The sequence below is a fragment of the Heliconius melpomene genome, chromosome 19 (assembly GCF_056956725.1).
Source record: "Heliconius melpomene rosina isolate 202511_hmr_F chromosome 19, ASM5695672v1, whole genome shotgun sequence".
Classification (NCBI taxonomy): domain Eukaryota; kingdom Metazoa; phylum Arthropoda; class Insecta; order Lepidoptera; family Nymphalidae; genus Heliconius; species Heliconius melpomene.
In genome coordinates this window covers 467,364-486,828 of record NC_140407.1, presented here as the reverse complement: position 1 = coordinate 486,828, position 19,465 = coordinate 467,364, and the positions used below count along the sequence as shown (strand labels likewise).

The 19,465-nt window shown below is 34.4% G+C and overlaps 1 protein-coding gene across 2 annotated transcripts in view; it reads right to left on the bottom strand.

Annotated features, from left to right (window-relative positions):
* The window catches only part of LOC146528216 (uncharacterized), a 51,762-nt gene that overhangs the window by 25,494 nt on the left and 6,803 nt on the right, over positions 1-19,465 (bottom strand). The window contains exons 1-2 of one of the 2 annotated variants that reach the window (XM_085203222.1): positions 3,460-3,610; positions 2,144-2,326 (exon numbers count right to left, since the gene is read on the bottom strand). In XM_085203222.1, the coding sequence (XP_085059348.1) occupies positions 2,144-2,326; positions 3,460-3,468 (192 nt within the window). In that variant the 5' untranslated portion in view covers positions 3,469-3,610. Of the gene's footprint in view, positions 1-2,143; positions 2,327-3,459; positions 3,611-19,465 lie in introns of those variants that run through there. The other variant, XM_085203223.1, reaches the window with a different exon arrangement.

Sequence of the window (19,465 nt, the reverse complement as noted above, 5' to 3'; positions counted from 1 at the left end):
TTTTTTGTTCCAAAAAAGCTTCCTTTAATTTAGAAATATGGATTCTGAATTTTTATTATAGCATAATCTACAAGTCGTCGTCCGCGTATTTCCTTATGTGGACTTTAAAACTGTTTTTCCCCATGAAAGTAGGAATTTTGAGAAATCTTCTTTCAGCGCTTTCCTATACTTCTAAGGCCACTTATAAGATCGACTATCGCGAACCACTTGTCCACGGTCACCCAATTGACCTCTTATTAAGAAGACCACTATTGATATCATCGATCTAGATTGAAGACCAAAAGCACTTATTACCGAGCACTCTTTGTTATCATTACCATCTTATCAACCAGCGGTGAAAAATAAACGATCGTAGCACCGCACTATTGTTACTTATAACGCGACAGTCGCAGGCTCTATTCCCACTTGAGGAATGAATTATTTCCATTTCCTCGCTCTGGTAAGAATACGAAGCGTCATCAGTTTCACCAACTGGCAATGTCTCGAAAATTAGGCGGAATGTAGGAAACGGGTTATCTTAATTTTAGGTCCCTTCTGCCTACCCCATTGTATGGACGGCATACTTTTAGAAAGCATCAGAATGATTTGATGTTAAATCAGATAAGGGTTTCTTTTTGGTTTCCCAGTCTAGCTGGGCAAAGTACAGCGTTGTGTTCCGCAACAACAATCTCTTTAGCGAAATGCAAATTCATCACGCCTGCTCAAAAAGAAAGCAAAAAGTATATCAACGACAATATTTAAATTCTGTTAATTCTGTCGAATAGGGCGAGGATCGATCGTGGAAATTTAATATATAAGATAAGCTTTTTTAAATTTCCCCGTTAACTTTAACGAGGCAATTTTGTTTCTAGTTTATTTTGATCGCGCAACAAAATTGAAATGTTGATATTTTTTCCGCGTTGATTCAATATGTTGATAAATTACTTCCGCGCTTTGATGTATTGTGTGGAGTAACGATTTGTATACGTTTCCTATAATGGAATTGATTTCTAGAAAAATTTTCTAAATTACGAAGCTGATAACGGCAAATAGACTTATAATCTTCTTTGCGTATTGATATACTCGTACACTTCTATCTATTAGCTTTGCGCTGTATCCCGCACATAGGAGGGCAGGTAAAGGATAAGGGAGCCTGGGAATCATTTATTCTTTCGAAAATCGAAAATAACAAGGCCTTTAACACATAAAACACTTCGTTCCTTTTGAGACTCTTCCATTCCTTCTTCTGTTTCTGGCCAATTCAGAAGGTATTGCGTGTTGAGTGGTGTACTCAACTTTACTAGAGCGAAGAAATTATTTATAAAAGATATTTAATATTTCATTTTGTCGAGTAGGAATCGAACCCACAAACCTGTCGCGTTTACCGCCGCACGCTTGTGCCCCTATGCCCCGACTAGCATCTGGACTCAGTTTGAAGCTAGTGTAAATAAAAAGGTGCTTTTCAGTATTTCAGCCAAAATTAAGTTTATTTTAACTATTCCGACAATTTTCACTCGTTTATAATCAAAGGTCTTTATTATGTATTCATATGTTACGCATTTGTTTAGGGGTTCACTTTGATCCTAAATTTAATTAACTAATCCCTGTAAGTAGATAAGTTTCCTGAATTATAGATTTAAAAGGAAATTCTAGTATAGTGGTAGGTCTATAGTTTTTGGTTCACCCTGTATCTCGCATATAGTAGGGTAGGCGCAGGATAATTAGTGTTAAGACACTTGTCACATTTTATTTCAATGGTGTCAGGGTTTAGACGCTTTAACTATTCGAAAATATTTATTTAGTCATTTTCCTGCTTAGTTCAATTAAAAAAGCAACGTTGAGTCCGGCAAATTTATTCAATTCAATTACAATAAAAACACATCAGTTGAAGGAACTAAGCAAGTGTAAATCAAATAACTTTTTGCGCGACGTAAAAACAAATAGAACATTGAAGAGTGAGTCGTATATGAAGCCGATGTATTTGAAGATACTGGAGGAAGATCAAATAAAAAACATGAGGACCACCCAAACGATATATATGAAGAGGTTGATGACAGTGGACGAGGCGAAAGATGTATCTATGGAAAGACCACAGCGTTAAACACTGCGTCCTGTCGCTACCCTGCTAGGAACAAATGTGAAATTAAACATAAATAATACTTACAATACAATATTTAGCGTCCGGCGGACATTGATTCAGTTTGGCAGCACTTCGATTGTTGCAAGGCGTAATCGAACCTACGCCGTCACTGTACTGGCCGCATTGCCAGCACTTGATGCCCGTGGCGACTGTGACGCACGCTAGGATGAGGCCCAATGTTGCAAATCTTGTTGAATTCGACATCATCTGGAAATAAAAAACAAATATATATTCGGAATATAGAAGATTTAAGTAACAAATGGGTGGGTTAGAGATAGCAACAGAAATAGTCATGACAATTTGAAAAAAGAAGTAGTTCAAGACATATCCATTTGACAAAGCGGGCGAAGCTGTCAATAAAAGCTAGTGTATTGTGTAAGAATATGCCTTAAAGTGAATACATAAGTATTCTCAATAGTATATTAATCTATTCTCCGTTATAGTGAACTCCCCGAGGCGCATGTATCGAAACAAAACAATTGAACTCAAACAAGCATTGACGTTTGTGTTCGAACAATTTGAAGAACCCTTTTCAAAGTCCCAAGACTTTCCCCATAAGTGTACTCGTATATTTGTGTCTATTTTTTATACCATAGACCTTATGTGGAGACAAGAACATGCTACGTTACATTGTAACGTAAAATTAATATAACAAGTTTAACAAAACCAATGCGAACCTAGGGAACCTAGTATGCACGTAGACACTTGGTCAACGCATCGCCCAAGTTAGTAAACCTTGCCCAATGACTGAACCTGCACTATGTCTCTTATCATTCACTTCGCTATAGACGCTATAGAAGAACTTATAGAAAATTTATTTATTAAGATATTACTTAACATGTAGAACGGGGGAATGATATTAGTGTTTGTGAGACGTTGATAAATTGATATTACGGTAGGTACTCCTACCTGCGAAAGCCGAAAACAACTTTTGTTGATAGAATCTTCTATTTCAATATACAAGTATATTATACTGAGGCAAGTCGTGGCGTCGCGTCGTAGGGGCATACACAGTTGACTGTAAACGTGGCAGGTTGTGGGTTCAATTCTATACTCGAGAAAAATGAAATATTTAATATTTACATTTCTTGACTCTGGTGTCGAGGTTCTGCCACTCAACACGCAGTGTCTCAAAAAACAGATGGAAAATGAAAAACGACTCTGGGTTCCTTCTGCCTACAGCCTGAAAGAATCTTAGAAATTCAATACATTTTCGCCAAGAAATACAAAATTCATCCCACATTAAATTCGAATCTACACCCTACGCCGTATTTTTAAATCTAACGATCAGCAAACGATCCTATAAATTACATTACGCTCCAGCTGAACCAATTACTTACCGCATCCATTTTTTAACAGCTGCCTTTTTATCCTTTTAATTTTTATAGAAACAAACTACCGCGATCTCGTTTTCACTTATATACATTTTTAATAAACTTAAGTTTAACTGATACGTGATGGTTATGTTTTATCACTCTCATATACAACTATACATACTCGTATATCTAAAATTACTGTTTGTTGTTTTCCTCTGTAGACGTGTCGAAATGACGATTACCTCTGATTACCTCGTGTTTATACATGTGTCATAGACAACTATTAGTTGTTACCATGTTTAAATTATAAAATAGAAACCGCAGTGATGAAGCGGCACAGCGTTTGTTGTTGGTCCCCACTCGGGACTAGGAATTATTTTCATTCCTTCCCTCTGAACACAAGACAAAGCACGGCGTTTAGTAACGCCACTAAGCACGCAATGTGTCGGAAATCAATAGAAGTGTTTTAACACTAGGTCCCTTTCTCTATCCCACTATATAGTGAACCATAACAACGCGTACTTAAGTTACATAAGGGAGTGTTACTTAGGTTATAAATCGTTGTCGAAATTCTTACAAGTTTGTTAAAACTTAAATTGTGACAAACGTAAAAGAAAATTTAATAAGAATGTATGGCTTAGGGTTCAGGATGCTTGGACGGTTGCTACTGGTTTCGGGTGAAGCTACGTTCAAATTTTCATACGTTTTCTCAAATATGATTCCAGCGCCCATTTATTATAATATTCTAAATAAATTATAAAGACAATAAACGCTTCATTCTTATTTCTGTTAAAATTTGCAGGTGCATGTATTTTAGGCCAGTGGCGCAGGGGTACATGCGTGTAACTGTCGCGACAGGTTGTGGATTCAATACTCTCTCGAGCAAATGAACTATTAAATATTTTTATTTATCGCTCTGGTGTCGAGGATAGGGCGGCGTTGAGTTCCGCCACTCAACAACCATTTGAACGGGCTTTTTTCAAGTCAAAATTGCACATTTTTTTTGGTTATTTTGTTTTGCATTTTTTTTCTACTTTATGACATGTCCAAGTAAATGTTAAGCATTTTTATGGAATAAAGATATTTTGACTTTGACTTTGAACACGCAATGACTCCTGAATATGGCGGATAATCGAGAATAGAGTAACACTGGGTTCTCCCTGCCATATGCGGGATACAACGTGAGACTGAAAAAATAAATGTATTTAAGTATTTGAAAATGGCACAAAATGAAACGAAATAAAATATAAATAAGGCAAAGTTTCAGCTGTTTCAGTAATTTCTTAAATAAATTTAAATTTCTAAAGACATTCGACATTATTGAGATTTATGAAATATGACGAATTATTGCCATTTAGAAATATCTCAAAGGCATTTTAATAATAAAATTACGGATGGCAAGGGTTTAGCTATTATTCTGTTAAATTGACAATGAATAGGGACTCTTATTAGTGAAATGAAAAATGAAATTAGTGATAAGATACTCAGTCTTTCTCTTTAATTATATTCTAAGTATTACCTAACGTCCATCTTGCTTGAAATTCAAGGAACGTTAGTATCCACTTTATCACCAACCGACGCATTTACAGTCAGACGCTGTGCGACTGCACCACGAAGACCTAAATTATTCGTATTATATTGCTTAAAAATATAAATAAAATAATTTTAATTATATTCTAAATATAGACCAAATTTATTAGACAGACGATCCATTCAGTTTGTAAAGCCTCATTATTTTCCCTCGGCACACTAATTATTTAATTTCCTTCGCTGACTATTTAGCAATTTATCATTTTCATTCTCTAATCAGGTAGACTCGTAAACGTGAGGCGTCAGGCGCTCAGTGTGATATATTTTGGCAGTGGACTGATGTTGTTCAACCACTCTTTGAGTTATCTTATTTAATACGAGTCATCGCGAGATATATAAAAAATATAATATAATATAATAATAGTCAGTAATTTCAGTACTACAGAAAGCTACCACCGAAAACAAGTACCGATTCTCTGTTAATACGCATAAAGTTTTGAAAAAAAGAAGAAATCGATTAAATTGAAATTCTCCAAATCAAAAATAGTTGTCAGGTCAGCTATCCGTATTCAGTTTCCAAGTGGCGCTCCAGTAAGGGTAAGATTGCACCGCTATCGAATAAACTCGATATTTTAATCGGATTCAGAACGAGGAACGAGATCAAACTGAAAGATAATGACGGAAACGATTCATCGATTTTCTCTCACGGTCCGTTCGGTATTGGGAGTGATAGTCTTGTTATAAAATTGATTGGTTTTTAAGTAAACGCTTAAAAACCTTTTCAATGTTTACTTGTTCTTTCTAAAACGGAGGACGTGAGATTCTATTCAACGTAAATTTAATTAAATTTATATATGTACTTCTGTAAAAATACGTCAGCCTATTAAAAAAAAATATTACGACGAGTGAGGCAAACGGGGCTTAAAGAAAAAAACTAATAAAACTCTCGTTTAATGACAATGACACTATGTATTTTTGTACAGTGACAAATACCTATATAATATACAAATGTAATTAGGACTTTGACGATTAAAGCGACATTGAAACTTCATTGAACTGCAGTTGCCTGTCCATTTGTACGTACCCCTAAACACGTTTTGAATGAAATTATTAATTAGTAAGCAAATTAGTTTAATTTATCTTGAATATACTACTACTAAATTTTACCTGTGGGTTCGCTCGCGCCGTCGTATGCAAAAAGAATAAGAATTGTGTATGACAGGAGACACTGTGAGTGGTTCCATTTCAGGTTCCGTTAATAGTCTAACGGAACCTGAAGTCAATTATTAATATCGCTAATAGGGAGGAAATGTTTCGAAAATTGGGCGGTGTGTGGAGAACGGAGTGTCGTACCACTAGGTACCACTTATGGTACCTTTTTAGGCTTACCTAAACAGCTGTACGTGGGATTTAGCGTGAAGGTATAAAATATATCGAGGCATTATATGTATACATATGTATGTTATATACACTCGCCTGTGACCTCGAGCCTCAATTGCATGAGTGTATGAGAATAGAAGCACTACACTTTGTGTACAAAGCGAGTTGAAAATATTTATATATTATATATTTAATATTTAAGTACTTCATATATGAATAAAATTGTAATAATAGCGACTTGTAATGTTAGCGACCCGCTCGCGGCTTCACCCATTTGAACTGACATATATAGATACTAATCTGAATTACTTCAGTCTTTTTTACATTTGTTATAACACATGTAGGAAAGAAAAATACTATTTAGAAAACATAAGAATTAAAACGTAGCGGGACTTGAAACCGTGCCTCTTGGAAACCACCCAAGCGCTCTGACCAACTAAGCCATACGGTCTTATCGAGCGAGTCGAAATATTTACATGATAACTTATTTTTGTTGATAGCATCTCTGTAGGGAGATTTTTACAATTTCCGCTACCCAAAAATAATTGCTTAGTATTATCATTTGGCAAGAGAGAGCGAGCCTATTTATTAAATATTTTTTACATTTTTAAAGTGTTATTCGACACTAAGGAAAGAAAAATACTTTTAAGATAACATACTCGTATAATACTTTAGATTATTGTAAAGTTCACGCTGTATCCCGCATTTAGCAAGGTGGGCAGAAATGTTTAGTGTTGTTTGGCCAATTTTTAAACATTTTGTTGCAATTCTGTCGAACTAAATATATTTATTGATATAACGTACCGTATGTGTTGAATGACGGCACTCATCACCGCACTTTATCTACATGTTAAATATTATCAATTCCCGTTCAGTTCAAACACAATTTTTTGAAATCGCGTAACAAATATAAAAAAATACAGTCAAATGGAGAACTTCTTTTTAGATGTCGGTTAAAAGCGTCTAAGGAGCCTAATGATAAAATGAGATGCGAACAGCACCAAGCAGTGCTCCACAATGGGACGTGCCATTAGATTCTATGAAGTTTTGCCTTTGTACATTTAAAATCACTCAGACGCTATAACAAAAGTCGTCTAGAAGCACTTTCTCGATATAATCAATCATTACCAGATATCTTTTTTTTTATCGGAGTATTTTTTCCTTTTTTGTATGGAGTAAGAGTAATTTAATGTTACCCCTGTTCTTCATTTTTTTCTTATTTTAGAGAGATTCTATGAAACTAGTGGAAAGTCACATAAAAAACAAGAGGACCACATGGACAGCATGTATGAAGAGTTTGATGACAGAGGACTTTAGAGTTTACCCAGATCCCTTTCGTTTGGTGCTCCATTCTCTTTGCATGCCCCACTAAGGATAAAGCCGGAAGCTAAATACGATAAGTAATAGAATTCAACGCGTTGTTTTATATAACCAAATTGGGGAACTAAAATATTATTAACTTTGAAATTAAAGGACGTCGTGGCGCAGGGGCACAAGCGTGCCACTCAGCTGTGACTCGATTCCCACCCGTGGAAATGAAATATTTAATATTATCTCACTTTGGTTGGTGTTTGGGAAACAGAGTATTTTTATACAAGGTTCCCAGGTTCCCTCCGCCTGCGCAGTTATTTGCGGGATATAGCGTAAAGCTAAAAATTAAATCATCTTTAAATAAACATTCATCCGAGACATCGAACCTACAACCTTTGTGTTAGCCAGAAGTTTTTGCCTTTGTACATTTAAAATCACTTAGACTCTATAACAAAAGTAGCCATTTCGTAGCACTTCTTAAACATCATCAATCATTTCCAGATACCCTTTTCTCTCTATAATTTTTCTCTGCCCCATAGCCTTTGTTGTAAGTATAAACAATAATTGGAGAAGTTATAACAATTAATTCATTGAAAATCGAAAAAAATAGCACAAAGGTGCAAACTTAGTTTTTAATTTTACCGGGGGAATAAATTTTAAATATTTTTCTAGCTCTAGTAAGGAGACAAAGTGCTGGCCGCGCCGCTGAATTCCGCAAGTCAACACACAATGTCTCATAATTTTTAGCTAGCTTCTAACTAGCCATCGACCTACTAGGTTCCCTCTGTTTGCTTTGCATGTGCGCATGCAGCGTGTATTTCCTTAAAATTTTAACAACCGCAAGTCGCAGGTTCGTTACGATTTAAGCAAAAAATTGGCCGACAAATTTGACATTATAACACAAACATAAGATCAGTTCAGGCGGAATACTTAAAATATGCCAAACGTCTAATAATGTCTGTGTAAAGGGTTAGCCCAAAGTTTATTAACTACTCGATCAGGAATTTCGGTCTTAATTAAAAGTTTGCGGTGTCTTAGAATTATTTAACCATGTATATGCAAATGTTGTTCAAAAATTTTTTGGTGAATGTTTCTTAAGATTAATTCGTGTTTAGTTTTCTTAAGTGTCGAATAATTATAATGTAAGGGACAGCTTTACGACTGTGACAGTTCATAAACAGATGGTGTTCATTTTAACTCTAGAAGGCGGGTAGTTATTTTGTATGACTTGAAAATCTCTGCAGAGAGAGAGAGAGAGTTTTTTATAATTTTCTCATATTGAACGTGGTGATTATTTTTTTATCTATACTTCTATATTTATGTGATAAATGTTATTTTTCAGGGTATTTCTCAGGGTATTTTGCACTTAGAATGAATCCCCCGAGTGGGAAACGAACCCACAACCCTCGCCGCCTGCGCCGCTGCATCACGACGGCATCTAACTACAAGTTCAACATGGATAATTCTTGTTATGTTGGATAGTTAATTTTTTGAGTGGTAGAACTCTACGCCAGAATGCCAGAAGTCCTCAACCATCTAAACCAAAATATCTTAATTAAATTAACTGTTATTTTTTTCACGTCTCTTTAGTTAATAGAGAGAGAGAGAGAAAATTGCCCAAATTACAAAATCTCAAAAAGAACAACTTAAACAACATAAAGTCTGTTTATTTTAAAGCCCAAATATATATTAAAGAAAATTGGACCGTAAGACTATTAAAACGTTATTATGAAGGGTATAATTGTTAGTATTGTTTCTTTCATTTCATTCTTCAAAGGTCGAGGTAACAATGGGACACTTTTAGTAGAACTTAAATACAGCGGATTAAAAATTACCATACATTGTATATGCATTGTTAATCATTATAGCAATTTATCGTTAAAGCGCGGAGTTGAGTTCTGTGATTTTACACAGAATGTCTCGAAAATTGAGAAGAAAATATATTTTTCAAATAAAAACACACACATGGTGGTGAAAATTAAAACGCCAATATATCATTAGGGATTCTAATTGAATTTATCTACCTTAATCTATATATATAAAAGGACTTGTCCTCAACCTAAAGGGGTGAGATAGGGGTTGAAAGTTTGTATGGAAAAAAATTTAAATCAGCACCGATTTTTATAAAATTTGAAATTTAGATTTTTAAAAGTATTTAATTGAACACGTGTTTCGTCGTTTTCTAGCATTCTCCCCCCAAGGGTGCAAATAAGGGGTTGAAAGTTTGTATAGATTTTTTTTTAAATCGACACCAATTTTTGTAAAAATTGAAATTCAGACTCTTAAAAGTATTTAATTGAACACATGTTTCATGGTTTTCTAGAATTCTTCCCCTAAGGGTGCAAATAAGGGGTTGAAAGTTTGTATGGCAAAATCTTTAAAACGCCACCGATTATTATAAAATTTTAGATTTAGACTCCTAAAAATATTTAATTGAACATGTGTTTCATGATTTTCTAGAATTCACCCCCTAAGGGTGCAAATAAGGGGTTAAAAGTTTGTATGGAAAAATCTGAAATCGATTTTTATAAAATTTGAAATTTAGACTCTTAAAAATATTTCATTGAACACATGTTTCGTGGTTTATTAGAATTCACCCCTAATTACGCAAGCGAAGCTGCGCGCGTCCGCTAGTATAATATATACCCTATATATCAAGAAATCATATTTTTCAAAAAAAAAACATACACATTTTTATTGTTCCGCTGATAAGAACCCGTGAAGAGTTCCGCCACTCAGCGTTTTAATTCAGAGGGAAAAGAAGAACGGAGTGTCTTGTCACTAAATTTTCTCTACCTACTTTACTATGTAGGGGATACAGCGTGAATTTAAAAAACAAAGTATAATGTATAAATATGTAGAGACAATAATCTATCTATATATATAAAAGGACTAGTCCTCACTGACTGAGGTAAGACGCACGCACAGCCGTAACCGCTGATCGTAGTAATGTGAAATTTGGACAGATGTTTACTTTCATAATATGGACATCCACTAAGAAGGGATTTTGAAACCCTAAAGGGGTGAAATAAGGGTTCGAAGTTTGTATGGAAAAAAATTTAAATCGGCACCGATTTTTATAAAATTTGAAATTTATATTTTTAAAAGTATTTAATTGAACACGTGTTTCATGGTTTTCTAGAATTCTTCCTCTATGAGGGCCAACAAGGGGTTGAAAGTTTGTATGGAAAAATCTATAAATCGCCATCGATTTTTATAAAATTTTAAATTTAGACTAAAAATATTTCATTGAACACATGTTTCATGGTTTATTATAATTCACCCCTAAATACACAAGCGAAGCTGCGCGCGTCCGCTAGTCTCATTATATTTTTGAACAATATTAGTCGCATCAATCGTATTAACAAAAGCTCGACCTATTTTGGACAGCTTTATATCGAGTTGCTGCTATTTATTGTTTAAGCTTTAAGTTGCATCCCGAACATAGGGAGATAGGAAGAGGGAACTTAGTGTTAACACTCTCCGTTCCTTAACTCCCGCCCAATTTTCCAGACATTTGTAATATATTTGTATATAATGTACATATTAGTAAATCTAGAACCATGTTTATATTGATAAACGCATGTATATGCTATTATTTTCTTTGATAACATTAAAACCTACGATTAGAAAAAACGCGGTATTGAGTTACGCATATCAGCTTCTATTCCAAAGAAATTTGTAAAAATTCATCGCAAAATATATATAAAAAAAACAAACGTACTCGTAGTCACAGGCATTACGAAGTATACCTAGATAGAACAAGTAACATAATCCCGCAAACATTGACGACAAACAAGCCAATATCTTCAGATTCATCTCGGGATTTATTATTTTATTTACTCCTTCCCGCTGTTTCCCTTTAAAATAACTCATGATGGCTATCTATAGGCCTCCTTTGATGGAATAGTGTAATTGAATAATACTATTTTCGTTTAACTTAAATATATGGTATAAGTTTGGTATAGGAATATAATTATAGAAATATTTTCTGATCATTTTTCGCAAACTTATTTGCTATATGGCGAAACTAACCAATGCGCTTTCTCTTGTTATCAAAGCTAGAGCGACGAAATTAATATAATTAATTCCCCCGCGTGAAAATCGAACCCAGAACCGCGTTTACAATGAAATTCGAACTGTAATATAAATGTTGTGTGGAATTAAAGATAATAAGTAATTAAAAATAATGAGGAATATATTATATTTTTTGTTTCCCGTGCTTCATCAAAACCCTAGAATGTGTCGTATGTCATGTGTCACAAGCTTTCGCAAAAACTACTCAACGGATTTAGATGAAGATGAATTCACAGTAACATAGCTTATGTTCTATATAAAACAGAACAACACATAGGCTACAAGTTATATAAAAATATTGGCTGCACAGTAACAATATAAGAGGACGAAGCCGCGGTAGGGTCGCTAGTATAAGATACAAGTAAAGAAATAGCACGTACGAGTATGAAGGTCAAAGAATCTCGCTCCGAGCGGCCCTCGTTCGCTCTATTGTCATGTTTTTAAAGGTACCATTGGAACATTTTCGTTGATTTTCTATACATTTTTGATAAATATTTTTGAATGTACTATTTATTTATTAGTTAAAGTAGTAGATCAAATATAATTGAAATTAATTTATAAACGATGCAGCTTCAAGTTTTGAGATATTAGTTATTTCAGTATAAAAACAATTATATACAATCTAAATTCCACCATTTACTATTGTGGGTTCGATCCCCGAAGGAATAAATTGGTTTAGCGTTCGTTTTAAACACCAAACTCGGATTCAGACGGAAAGAGGAATACGGAGTGAGTAATTGGTTAAATATTATTATTGGCGTCATTACCCTCTTCCTCTTTTTAAAATATTTATTGAAAAATTAAAGCAATTATCCAATAAAAGCTCCAACGACCCGAAAGCCACGTACTCGTCGTCTATATATTATTCACACGAGTGGAGCATTTTCCACTTAAATACCGCTGGCCACGCAATTACACCGTTTTCAAAACTGGCTAGGAAACAAAAAGTTCGTTAGTATAGCTTCGCTTGGCCCAATATCCTGTTTTAATATGAATTTCGGTCAAATTTTTGCTTAAATAAACTTTTGAGTATCCGAGTCGATTGCCTTGTGCATATATAAATATATTTGTCTGCTAGACTTTTTATCTTGAAGTGTTTTGCCTCCTTTTCTAGCTTCATACTATATCTCGCATATAGCAGGTTGGGTAGAGAATACTTAATTCTAATACATTCCGGTCTTCATACACCGCCTAATTTTAATTTTAATAAGACAAGACGAACAATATTTTTAAGATAAAAAGCTTACTTGTTTTTAAGGTTAAAAAGCGTAGAAGTAATTTGCTATGTTGTATGCTGCATATAGCAGGATGGACAGAGAGAACTTAGTATTAAAACACTTCTCTTCCACACACCGAATGAGAGTTGAACTCACGATAGTATTTTTTCAGAATACATATTTTATTGTATACCCAAAACCACTCAATTCAATTGTAGATAGCAAAAAATAAGAAAGACTATGAACATCATCTATCACTTTATATCGGTCCGTCCTCGATATATGTCATCGTGACACTCACGTGTCTCAATTGTAATTGAAATAAGAGCTATCATTTGTAAGCCAACACCATTACGAAGATTGTGGATTTGAATCAAGTCATATGTATCTTTAGAATGTAGCAAAGAAACAGTACAGATTTTTTTGTATCACAGCAGGTAACCTGGGAACTAATGTTAAGACCCCCCCCCCCACACGTGTTGATTGGTAGAACTCACACTCGGGAATCGAACCCACAACCTGTCGCATTTACTATCGCACACTTGTGCTCCTGCGCCATGTTTGTATATCAGAACTAAATATTCGACACTTAAGTAGCTTAAATTTCCAAAACATTCTAATGCTAAAGCCAAGAGCTCACTCTGTATGAATGAATTATGTGAATTTAGAACTCGCAGGTTCATTGCCTGATAGAGGCTTATTCACCAGGTGGTGACGAAGTTCATTGAAATCTGATCATAGCATATTTTATTTCAGCATTAAGAAGTATTATAGTATAATATCGAGTACACGGTTGTGGGTTTGATTCTCATTTAGTGAAATTATTATTTTTTAATTTTTAGGCTCCGGTTGGACTGTTGGAGAACAGAGTGTCTTAGCATTAGGTTCCCTGTGCCTACCCAACTATATGCAGGATACAGCGTGTAGCCTAAAAAGACAATTTAAAAGCCATTCTAATATCAAACGAAAGTGGAGTAAGTATGAGTACTAGTTTCATATATTTGTTTAACTCATTTCTTTAAAGATATTTTTTAAATACAAGACAATACATTCATTTCCGTATTCAGCGTCTTATACCAAAGATGCTTTGTTCTAATGAGAATATATTCTAGGGTATGTAGTCGTAGATTAATTTGAATCATAACTTTCTCTTTAAGGCTGTCGTCGTCGTCGCAAAAACGATGTTTTTGGGTTCGATTCTCACTCGTGGATTTTTTTTTCATTTTCTCGTTCTGATAGTAGAATTTAAGTAGGTAGACTTTTCATACTCGATTGTATGTAACTTTTTATATTAAAGAATAATTTTAAAAGCTGTAACATATAGTAAATACTCTTTAAAATAATGCTACCAATAAAATAACTGCTTCCTACACTATATTTAATACACTGTGTGGTTACACACAGCATAGGCAAAAGGAATCTAGTGTTTTTTTTACTTTTGTACAATTATCGAGACATTACTTATTCAATGGTGGAACTCAACGCCGCGTTTTATCTTGTTGCTAGAGCAAGGAAATGAAAAAAATATTCCTCCCGCATTCGAACCCACAACCGCTGCAGTTATTTTCATCATGTTTCTTTATATTTAATTTAAATTCTCTTTTCGTTACAGAATAATATAAGTTGTTTTAGGCTTCACGAAATGTCACTTATATTCTATTCACGTCTAGTAATATAACTGTCTAACTGTTTATTCTTTTGTAAGAAATGTCAAAAATGGTCTGCGAATATGTGAACTTCACATATTATGTGGGAAGAAACACCTGATGTTATAAATGATTGAAAAAATATTATCCCTCGTGGCGCAGTGGCAGAGTCCGATTAAGTATGTACCTACTTAAACATTTTAAAACAAATCAATGAAAGTAATTCAAACGAATTTATGTAATTTCTCTAGCAGGAAGGGCCGAGGGAACCTAATGTTTTAGTGTTCAGAAACTCTGTTTCCCCCACACGTATCATATAAAATCTCTAAAATCGACAGAAAGGGAGAACGGTGTGTCTCATCTTTCTTTTCACAGCCCGCATAACAAATGGAAAGCTTGAAAATACAAAATGTTATAGAACTAAAACTCATCCCTAAAGGATCAAAGTAAATTGACAATGTTTAAAATTGGCGCCGATCCAAGTCTGTTCGCGATGAGGCAGAGCGGCTTCGAACTGAAATCGTTATAAGTTTGTTTGATGTGAACTAGCTCTCGTAATACTCTTGAGCGCTTACTGGAACCTATTCATATTTGGGAAACAATCTTTTTTAGTTTTTAACCCCCGACGCCAACAGAGGGTGTATCTCTTAGTGGCATCGTAGCTCCCAAACGGCTAAACCAATTTTGATCTATTGTTTTGTTTTTGCTTGAAAAGTGAATTTAATCGAGAGAGTTGCTAGCCATGATTTGAAAAGTTAAGAATAAATATATAAGCAAAAATTTTTATATTGTTCTGTGACATATCTATAAACTTCCAATTTTTTTTATACGGTCAGTTCTATCATTCAGAAGCCACGACTGGCCTGATGCAGAGGCTCAAGTGATATTAATTTTTATGCCAAATTTCATAACTCTACGAAAATTAACTCATTGTTTGTTGGTGGCAAAATAATCCAAAAATGATATACATATACTAAGCGAACATATTCTTTGATATCGTCGCTTGCTTAACTTTTCTAATAGAGTAACAAGTGCAGCCAACACAGCGATCTCTGGAACTCTAAGAGTTATCTTTATTTTAAAGTAAGTGAAAATGTTCATACTAATTATACCTGTCATCTCATATTTCATTTTGCTCTTAACTTATCAAAAGAGGTAAGGGGTGAAAATGAAAATTTGTTCTAGCGTATAAATTAAGATGCCAATAAAGGCTTCTCGGCGAAAACCTTTGAAAGATTATTTAGACATATTAATCTACAGTATAAATTGTAATACCGTCGTTGCGGTGACGGTCACGGTTGTGAGTACGACTTCCACTCTGGGGGGCTGAATCATTTTTATTTCCTCACTCTGGTAACAAAATATAGAGCACCGTTGAGACTCCCAATAAAAAACAATGTTTCGAAAATTATATGTAAAATAGGGAATGGAGTGTTTCTTCTGCCTACTTTGCATGATAGAGTAAGCAAGTAAGCAGAAAAAAAGGATATCCATTAAATGAGAAAAGCAAAGCAAGTTTATATAACTTTTGCTCGTCAATTATGATTCCACTAAATTAAATCATTAAAATAATGTAAAAAAATAATTAAAATTATGTAAATATATACTTCCTTATATTTTCCTTTAATATCACTCGACAGTACTTTAGATGAAAATATCGAGCCCTCTATCATTAAAATTTTAATCTGCTTTTCAACTGTGAAGATGTTTTTGAGTTCAGTTAAATTTAACTTAAATATTCACTCCGATATTTTTATAAAATAAATTATTCGATTGCCGCTCGGGGAACGAGCTCTTTTAATTTTCCCACTTTATTAGACACGGCGCAGTGTTGAGGCCATGCGTGGAGATTAGATATGCGGGTAAAAGCGTAAAATGTGTTATTTAATTACAATAAATAGATTATTATTAAAGAGGAAAACAAGAACGTGAAAGAATAATTTTAGAATTGCTTATGAATATTTCATATGGATATTTTTTCTTCAAATGCTTGACATTGATCCCATTAGGAGCTTATACGATGTAATATTATTATTATAATTTTAGATGTCATGTTACCTATTTCTTTTGAATGTATAAGCAATGGTTGTGGGATCGTTTCCTACACGGGGAAGTGAATTGTTTTCAACTTCCTACTCTAGCAAGGCAAAGCGCGGTGTTGAGTTCTTAAACACAACACGCAATGATTCGAAAATTGAGGGGAAATTGGGTAACAGTGTGTTTTAAGACTAGGTTCCCTTTAGCTATGTATGGGAAACTGAATAGCAAAAAAAAAAACTTATTTTGCACTTTAAAGTACTATATAATATATCCAACTCTCTTCTCTTGGAGACTGTCCAAAAATCAGCTAATTAAGTTATTCGTTGAACTTTAAATCCTGCCACAAAACTTGTAGACGAAATCACGTTTATAATCCTAAGTGTTTTGCAAACTTAAAGTATAAAGCAGCTTTTTACTGCATAGCAGGGTAGACAGAGAGAAAGGTACTGTTAAGACACTCCGTTCCTATTAAGATAACAACTTCCATTCTTCACTTTCCGCCAAATCGAGGCGTTGAAGGGCCTGGACCTTAGTTGTTAGTAAAATGTGTGTGTGTGTGTGTCAACTAGTGTAACTCTACGAAATATTTCATTTCCTCAAGTAGGAATCGAGCCCACAACCTGTCACGTTTACCGCATGTTTGCGCCCCTGCGCGACGACTGGCATCTTTATCAAATCAAAAAACTTTAGATCCAAATCTAATATAGCATTACAAGGCAAACCAGAATAAATTAATTAATCGTGAAGTTTCACCCAGTTCTCACGTCGTGTAAGACGACGCTCTCGATGTCAACCACAAAGCAATAAGTGGTAGTACTGGCTCGTACTAAGTCATACATTTATCATATTTATTACGAGGTTTCTTCATATAATATAGTATGTATGAAATGAATGTATCTGTGTGTAGCTTTAACTACTCAAGAGATAAATTTCATTGCTATATAGTCGAAGAACAGAGCGAAAACTGAAAAGGAACTCATTACACTTATATAATATTTCAGTTACGTCCAATTAGACTTAGCGGTGAATGTGGCGTTATGGTTATGTACGGTTTATCTACCTTTAAAGGTCGTCGTAGCAGCAGTTATCGTATGTGGGTTCATTCCCCACTCGAGGATGCGGAGTTCAGTTGCACCACTCAACACGCAATGTCTCAAAAATTGAATGAAAAGTGGGGAACGGAGTTTGTTGACACTAACTTCCTTCTGCCTATCCTGGTGTATGCGTGAAACTAAAAAGTAATTAAGTATGCTGACAAGTATTATGTGAAAGTTCCATGAAATGAAAAAAATATTGACTTTTAATATAAACATATTGCAAGTGCTCCAAAGATACATAATATTTCCCAGAAATATAAAGAACTGCCCGAATAAACAAAATTGATGAATGTATCGTTACGTTGAAATTGTAACATTTAAGTATTTAAAATTCGCGACCTAAAAACTCTCAAAGCCCGTGCACTCGTTACACGATGTATAATAATGAACTGAAATACACAGCTTCATGCGTTTTCTCGCTTCATGGAGTAGACAGTGGAAAACTAGTGTTAAGATACTCCCAATGGCATTCAAAGTCGGTGTTTTACATAAACGAACAAAAAGATATATTTAATTATAGTATATACCACGAGTAGGCATCTAACTATGCACCACGACGGTCTCTATTTTTTTTTTTCAACTTAATGCAGTATTTCGCATGTATCAGGAGAGGCAGAGAGAGCCTACTTTTAAGACACTCCACTCCCCACTTATTGCCGAATTCTAGGGGCTGAATTCAGAATGAAGAAATAAAAATATATTTTATATTTTAATAATTATCTTAAATGTGAAGTGAAATATTTTAAATTGACGGCAACTTTTTAAGTTGACGTTTTTGATGAGGATATCTTATTTTAATTAAGATTGAAATAATTCTGAATATCTGATGTTATTTTATATCAGCTTTACGCTGCTCATACCAGACAGCGACACATAGCGTGTTGAGTGGCGGAGCTCAATATCGCGTTCTGTCTTAATAAAATAGAGCGAGGAAATGAAAATAAGTAATTCCCCGATTAGAAATGGAACCTACAACCACCGCGTTTACAGTCAGTCGCTGTGCCGCTGCTATGTATTCTAATTTGATAACATATATTAGATAATACAATGAATTACCGTTATATTAATTTGCCCATAAACTAGTCACTGTCATAGAGAGATCCTACATCTGTATCTGTAGGTATCGTATAGAACATTTAGACTATAAATTCGAGGCCGTAGAGGCGTAGCGGCATAGCCTCTAATTGTAAACGCGATGGTTGAGGGTTGGATTCCCACTTTAGGGTATTGATTATATTAATTTCTTTGCTTTAGTAACAAGTCAAAGCGCGGTGTAGAGTTCAACGAGTCAACACGCGATGTCTTCAAAATTGGCCGGAAATTAAGAAATGGACTCGCTGCCTACCCTGTTATATGCAGGATACAGCGAGAAGTAAAAAAAACAAAATGTCTAAAATGAAATATAAAAAATGCAATCTCCTTGGATAAATTCTACAAGAATCTTTAGCAAAGCTTTCGATTATCCTAAAGCTATGTCTCGTTTGATATCATTAAGTAGAACATGTTTCGTTTCGACATCAACAAATCTAGCAACTTACTTTGTTTTTAGGGTTCTTCTACCAAAATGCAAAATATAGGCCTTATAGTAGTAGTAATGTAACGCTTTATATTTCAGTCTTTAGCATAATTAATAATTAAAAAATAACAAAAATATTATTAGGTGGCGCAGCGGCACAGCGTCACATTTCAAACACAACGGTTGTGGATTCGATATGTACTTAGGAAAATTAAA